Genomic DNA, 7487 nt, shown 5'->3' with positions numbered 1-7487 from the left:
CCCTTCTTTATGGGTATTCCTCCCATCCTCCCCCTTACAGCCTGCCCCCTACAGTGTAATTCTTTGGGGTTCAGTCTTAGTAGGACCCAGGCTTCCCTTCCACTGGTGCTCTTACTAGGATATTCCATTGCTACCTATGAGGTTGGAGCCCAGGGTCAGTCCATGTATAGTCTTTGGGTAGTGGCTTAGTCCCTTGAAGCTCTGTTTGGTTGGCATTGTTGTACATATGGGGTCTCGAGCTCCTTCAAGCTCTTCCAGTTCTTTCTCTGATTCCTTCAACGGGGTCCATTCTCAAATCAGTGGTTTGCTGCTGGCATAACGCCTCTGTATTTGCTGTATTCTGGCTGTGTCTCTCAGGAGCGATTCACATCTGGTTCCTGTCAGCCTGCACTTCTTTGCTTCATCCATCTTGTCTAATTGGGTGGCTGTATATATATGGGCCACATGTGGGGCAGGGCTCTGAATGGGTGTTCCTTCTGTGTCTGTTTTAATCTTTGCCTCTCTCTTCCCTGCCATGGGTATTCTTTGTTCCCTTTTTGAAGGAGTGAAGCATTCACATTTTGATCATCTGTCTTGAGTTTCATATTTATTTCTAGGCATCTAGGGTATTCAAGCATTTGGGCTAATAGCCACTTATCAGTGAGTGCCATACTATGTATGTCTTTTCTGTGATTGGGTTACCTCACTCAGGATGATATTTTCCAGTTCCAACATTCTGTCCTAATTTCATAAAAGTCGTTGTTTTTGATAGCTGAGTAATGTTCATTGTGTAGATGTACCATTTTCGTATCCATTCCTCTGTTGAAGGGCATCTGGGTTCTTTCCAGTGAAGAATTTCTTTTATGTCAAATATCAGGTTATAGTTTGGGAAGTTACCACCCCCCTCCCCTTTTGATCTCTAGCAGTGGTGTGTCTTTTCCCAGGAGCGCTGCTATTTTTGCTTAATTTGTTGCAGAATGCTTTTGTTCAAATGTTATCACCTTTCCCGGTTTCCCATCCATAACCCCCTATCCTATCCTCCTCCCCCTTCTTCTATAAGGGTGTTACCATCCATCTACCCCTTCCAGTCTCCCCACCCTGACATTCCTCTAAGCTGGGGGAATCAAGCCTTGGCAGGATCAAGGGTTTCTTCTCCCATTGGTGCCCAACAAGGCCATCCTCTGCTACATATGCACCTGGAGCCATGGGTCTGTCTATGTGCACTCTTTGGATGGTGGTTTAGTCCCTGGGAGCTCTAGTTGCTTGGTATTGTTGTTTTTATGGGGCTGTGAACCCCTTCAGCTCCTTCAATCCTTTCTCTAACTCCTCCAATGGAGACCTAGTTCTATGGTTGGCTGCGAGTATCCACCTCTGTATTTGTCATGCTCTGGCAGAGCCTTTCAGGAGACAGCTATATCAGGCTCCTGTCAGCATGCACTTCTTGGCATCAGCAATATTGTCTGACTTTGGTGGCTGTATGCATATGGGCTGGATCCCCAGGTGGGGCAGTCTCTGGATGGTCATTCTTCAGTCTCTGCTCCAAACTTTGAGATGTTTTGATAGAGGGTAGTAGCCACTTTGTACAGGCTAGCTACATTCTTGATCCTCAACTTTGATTAAATCCAAAGATGAGAACCTATACACAGGAGGGACTGATTTTAGGGAAGTCTCTCTCTCTCTCTCTCTCTCTCTCTCTCTCTCTCTCTCTCTCTCTCTCTGTGTGTGTGTGTGTATGTATGTATGTAAGCAGGCACCTATGGAAAGGACTTATCGCCTGTGATCCCTCTCTCCAGCCCCCCCCGCCACCACTTTTGATAAGCACAAGAAAAGAAATTTTCTTCCAAAAATTTATTATAGTGATATTGTTACAAGGTTTTTAAACACACAGTAGGAAGCTAAATTGCCCAATTTTTCGAAGCCTCAATAATTTAAAAAGTCATTAAACATAAAACGAGGTTTGGCTTTCACACCATTCAGAGGAGGGAACCTTAAATAAGCAAATAGTAACACTGAAATTTCAATTAATATTTAATATTACTTAGGACTTCCTTAGGTAGATCTGATAATCATGATCTTAGCACTTAAGAAAAATAAATAGACCCATAAATAGCTCATATAAATATAGGTTTTACCTTTTAAATAATAAAATTTCTTAGTCTTGAATTTTGTCTTCTGCATTAAGAAACATAATAATAATGTAGATAATTCATTAAAATAACTTATGCCTCAAAGTTATCTCGGGATAGAGTAAATACATAAATAATTTAAAGCCCACAGAAAAACAAGAAGCAATTTGTATCCCCTCTACACCTTCTTTTCAGGGTGGAAGGCAGACAATTCTAACCCTGCCTTTAAATCCATATCACTGGCTGAGATTCAGCTGTGAACTGTTTTAAAAAAGACCAGGAAGTTTGCAGAGAAACGCAGGGGTTTCTTAGGGGCTAGCCTCAGGTCTCTTTAGGACGCATGGCGGACAATAGAAGAAACGCAGGTGCAGCCCACGCCCACCAGCATCTTCTCCACCCGGAAAGTGAAGGGGCACTTCTCAGGCTCCCTCTTCAGGACCAGGATCTCTTGCTGGATGAGAACAGAATTCATGTGGTGGTCCAACTTCCCCTCAGCGTTGACGCAGCGCTGGTGGCGGCACTGTGCCTCCCAGATCACTGAAGGATATCTATCAGGGTCCTCATTGCGGCTGCAGGGGAGATAAAAGCCAGGAAGAAAGTGAATTCCAGGAAGAGTGGGAGGGAGAAGAACATATTACGACACATATGTGCGCCGCAAAACCTCTACATGTTAGTTGCTGACTTTGGCTAGTCCGAGAATTTGGATTCTTCCCTTTCCATCGTTTTCCTCCCGGATTCCCCATTTTCTCCCTCCTCCTCTTTTGCAGTGATAAGGAGCAAAGCCAGTGTCTTCCACATAACAGACACCCATTCCATCATGGAACTGGACCCACGGCTTCACAAACTTGAATTTTAAAGTTTATGAAGTGCTTTAGAAAAATATCGTTGAAAGATAAACAGAATAAGCTGAAAGGCCACAGTGAGGACGGAAACTTAACACTGAGAGATACATTTTAAGGGTACATTTGATTGACAGGAAACGACAAAGGGACAGATGACCAAGGACTAAGATGGCTGCTCATCTGACGTGGTGACATTGGTCTTTGAAAGAGGGAATGTCAGAATTATATCTGAGAACACTTAGGGGGATGGAAACCAACGATTGTGTGAAAAGCTAGAAACAATGACTAAAGTCCCTTTATAATCTCTTCCTTGTCTCCTTATAATACCTGAATAAATAGTTCACTTAGACCTTTGAATTGATTGTCCTTAGTACTGGGCAAAGAAGAAATCCTATAGGCAGAAGGATCCACAGGTTCCTTGCCATTGAAACCCATTTATATAAATTCAATCGATCAAAGTACTGAGCTCTTTATAGGGTCTGAATAGTGTATTCCAGTGCTGGGATTGGAGGTCAAGTCAACTCACAAAGGAGAAGAAGTATTCACCAGGATACTTCCTCTATTAGCCATTTAAGCTTTATTTTTCTATGTCTTCTTCAGGACAGACCCAAAAACTCCTAGTTAATTAAACATTATTTTCAGCAAATCTCTTTAATTGTAGGTCTGGTAGAAAACGACTTACATATCCTGATTTCCAAAAAGTCAGCAATCAACATGAGCTCTCAGAGATGCTAGAATCATAGTTATCATTAATTTGGGTTGATCTATGTCATTAGTGACAACTAGAACAGGTTAGGGTGAAGCATTCCCTGCTCTATCCAAGAAGCCTGTAGAGGAAGCTTTGAGAACCATTGCTTAGCACAACGGTCCTTCTAGGTCTCTGAGGATTCTGAGAGGAAAAAATAATGATGTTCAGGGTAGGCATGATGCATCAAAGAATGGAAAAACACAGATTTTTTTTTTTTTTTTGGTTTGGAGTTCTTACGTACCTCAGAGTCCAGGGTGAAGTGGAACGGTTGAGGTAGTCTGAGGGCCTTCTGGAGCTCGCTTTTGAGCTAAGGGAGTTGAGGACTTTCAGGTTGACCTTCACGTTCTGGAGAAAATTATTGGCCTCGGTGTTCGGACACGCTGAACTTTGAGGGATGAATACCGCTGCCTTCACTGTAGCCTCCAGGTTCAGTAGCAGCAACAGCATCAGGCACTAGAAGGGAAAATAGGTGATGGGAGATTGGATTAGTATATTTTTTCCTGATAAATTCATTATGATGAGTATATAGCTAACATATACTTGTCTGGTTAACTCCTACAGGAAACATTCAACATTCTGGAAATATCTATACTACCATGTAAGTAACTTTAAATTTAAAAACTTTCAAGATGGCCAAAATCATGCTAACAACATAGAATTTATTTTATTTTCAACCAGTTTTCTACACTCTTTTTCTGACTGAGGACAGACATGCTATGTCTTAGACAACAGTGGTCTTAGTAAAAATGTCAGCTTATGTCATCTCATCAGCCTGCTGGCTCGTGAGTCAATGGGAGACTAAATGACCTCGATTTTCTTATCCTCCGAGACTAGTGTTCTTAGTCACCCCTTCTGTAAACCTTGTGTGCAGTCAAACATGTATCTTGGAGGAGAGGGCTGCAGAAAACCTACAGGTTGTCAGCATTCATGTTAGAATTAGAAACCGTGTTCATACACCAGCTATCCTCCAGAAAGAAACCTTGTTTTCTTAGGTATATTTTCCGGTTGTTTTAAATTTAGCATGCATTGATTCTATAGTAAGACTCGGATTTCAGAACATACTTTTAAGTTAAGTATTTAAAAATTATAAAGCTTTATTCAGAAGGAGAGTTATATATACATCTAATTAGAATCACATGGTTTGGATCTCCTAAGACTTTGGTATAAAACAATGGAGCAAAAGTTTCTTACAAAGCTTTCAAATCTGCAAGAACAGTAACCCACTTCATAATGTCAAATCCTTTGCACTCAGAAAAATAGACTTTTGACAGACAGTCTTTCTTATTGCATAGTGTCATGTGACATTTCTTATGTGGGTTAGTTTCATCACAGCTACCTTTCAGTTTTAACCTAATCTTTCTGACTGATGCTTATCAGTTCTTGAAAATGCTGTACAATGATTTAGGCATCTATCAAAGGTTTCATTTCCAGGTCTACATATACAGATTTATGGACCCCAACAGTTGGAGTCGAGCATGTCATACCATGTGCAGCAACACAACCCGGTCTCAATCAGCAAGCGCCTTCTACATTAGTGCAGGACTCACCACGGATGGAGTTCTCCGGGGACTCATGGTCGCTCGTCCTGATCAGCTGGTACGGGATGAGCTTGTGCCTCGTGTGAGGTGGATGAAGTGTAGTGCTCCCTTCTCTCTTTTTATAGGGTTTTACGCCCTCTGTGGTCACTTACGTCGAGAGTGGGTTAGGGGGCGACACCATTTGTGTAAAGGTTCCATCCTCAAATGAGGTCAGAGCAGAACCACCGCTTTATGACGGGTAACATCTGTCTCTGAGGGTAGATGGGAAGGGCAGAAGTTCACGATGCAAAGAAGGATGACTTGTTGGGAGCCGACCAGAGACGCTTTGCTGTGGTTCAGTATCCTGTGTGTAGGGACATATCTGAAGCTGTTGCAGAGATAGGCTCCATCTTTTTCTATTATTTATTTATTTATATTTTATTTTTTTATTTTTCTGGAGTTGAGGACTGAGCTCAGGGCCTTGCGCTTACGAGGCAAGCGCTCCACCACTGAGCTGAATTCCCCAACCCCGATAGGCTCCATCTTAATAGTTCCTGAGTCCCTTGACAGTCTCCTAGTGTCACATGCTTTGCATTTTGACTCGATCTTTCTCTTTTTTTCTACCAGATTCCCTGGCTAGAGAGCATCCCCCCACCAAAAAGCAAAACAAAACAAAACAAAACAAAACAAAAAAACCCAAAACAAAACCATTCAATGTCTTGCCACGTAAACAGACTAACAAAATAAATAACATAACACTGATGGAACACATTCTATTTAACTGACCGTGGCAACTGTTTTCCTTGAGTGCCTACTCTCCACAAGAAACAATCACAAAGTCCAATTAGTTATTAAGGAGTAGCTAGAGACAGGAGGTTTACCGGTTGAAGACAGGACTGTTGCGTGTTGTCAAGAAACTTGCTAATATTTGCTGCTTTGAAGTTCAGTTTCAAGCCTTTCTTCTAAGCAGGAAGGAAACGGAAGTGAAAGAATATGGGGCCATTTGGGCAACGTGAAGAATGAATTGGAAATCGAGATGGAGGCTGAAAGATGATGGAGACACTGAGGCACTGTGGGGGGGGACTAGGAACAGAGGGAGAGGAGGGAACAGAAGGGAAGATGGAGATGGCTCTCTCATGCTGTCTTCCTCTCAGTGAGATGACCTTTGCGGTTAATTCCTTGAGAATGCTTTCTCTTCAGGAATAGAGGATATGAGGACAAGATGGTCAATACGGGGGTCATTAGGTCATTAGATATAGAGGTCATCTGCATGTTGTAATGGTGAATATGGGGGTCACTAGGTCATTGCATATGGAGGTCATCTGCATGTTGTTATGGTGAATATGGGGGTCACTAGGTCATTGCATACGGAGGTCATCTGCATGTCCTTTTTCTTTGCCTCTACCTCTAACGAGTCTCACGTGCTTCCCAGTTCTCAGCTCTTGTCTGACATTCAGCACAAAGCCATGAGGTGAACCAGCAGCTCCTGTTCAGTAGACAGCACTTCCGGTAGGATTGCTGGATTCTGTTTGTGACCTCGTTGTTCTCAAAAGTTGCCGCACCTCACACCTCATTCCTCTTTCCAGGCCTCCTGATGGCTCACAACTCTGACCTTCACCTGCTTTTTTGCACTTCTAATAACCCTGAAATGGTTCTCACGCACACCACCGATTGCCCATTCTTTTCCCATTCTCTAGCTTCCCGAATGAGAAACGTGAAGTCCTTATCTCTTGAATTAGTATTACAGTTTGAACAAATGTCCCTTTTAGCTTTATTCCTACTGTGTTCCATGTTAGGATTCACTGGGTCCTGGTTTTCTATGTGTCCTCTTTCTACAAGCTACCAACCTTCCGTTAAAGTACAGCTTTGGCAACGTCCTTTTTGCCCTATTTATCAGTGTGCTGCTTGTCTTGTAGGATCCTATTCACTAGTTGTTCTGGCGGGAAATAACCTCACTGGAATAACCAGACCACGACATTGGCTTCTTTACGGCTAATGTGTTACTCATTTCCTTAAGTTTTGTTGTATATAATATAACCTTTTATATAATATAGGTCTTCATAGATTACCTTTTTTTTAAAAAAGGATTTATTTATTTAATTTATGTGAGTACACTGTCGCTCTCTTCAGACACACCAGAAGAGGGTATTGGATCCCATTACAGATGGTTGTGAGCCACCATGTGGTTGTTGGGAATTGAACTCAGGACCTCTGGAACAGCAGTCAATGCTCTTAACTGCTGAGCCATCTCTCCAGCCCCATGGATTACTTTTGA

General features: G+C 42.4%; 1 protein-coding gene across 1 annotated transcript; it reads right to left on the bottom strand.

Annotated features, from left to right (window-relative positions):
* Positions 1–1819: 1819 nt before the first annotated feature.
* Positions 1820–5327, bottom strand: LOC116898103 (interleukin-17A). Its single transcript, XM_032899488.1, has 3 exons — positions 5243–5327; positions 3937–4148; positions 1820–2674 (listed from the first exon to the last, which is right to left on the bottom strand). Exons 1-3 carry the CDS (start codon positions 5267–5269, stop codon positions 2437–2439), a joined length of 477 nt encoding a protein of 158 aa, XP_032755379.1. The 5' UTR covers positions 5270–5327; the 3' UTR covers positions 1820–2436.
* Between the last annotated feature and the right edge of the window lie 2160 nt (positions 5328–7487).

Source organism: Rattus rattus, chromosome 4 (genome assembly GCF_011064425.1).
Source record: "Rattus rattus isolate New Zealand chromosome 4, Rrattus_CSIRO_v1, whole genome shotgun sequence".
Classification (NCBI taxonomy): domain Eukaryota; kingdom Metazoa; phylum Chordata; class Mammalia; order Rodentia; family Muridae; genus Rattus; species Rattus rattus.
This window is presented reverse-complemented; position numbering and strand designations above follow the sequence as displayed.

What these genes read in the sequence shown, in the direction of transcription:
- LOC116898103 (XM_032899488.1), bottom strand. Translation starts at nt 5,269, where the DNA reads ATGAGTCCCCGGAGAACTCCATCCGTG. An exon ending in CCCGGAGAACTCCATCCGTG is followed by an intron (nt 4,149 to 5,242) that starts GTGAGTCCTGCA and finishes TTTCCCTTCTAG; the next exon opens with TGCCTGATGCTGTTGCTGCT. An exon ending in ACTTCACCCTGGACTCTGAG is followed by an intron (nt 2,675 to 3,936) that starts GTACGTAAGAAC and finishes TCTCCCCTGCAG; the next exon opens with CCGCAATGAGGACCCTGATA.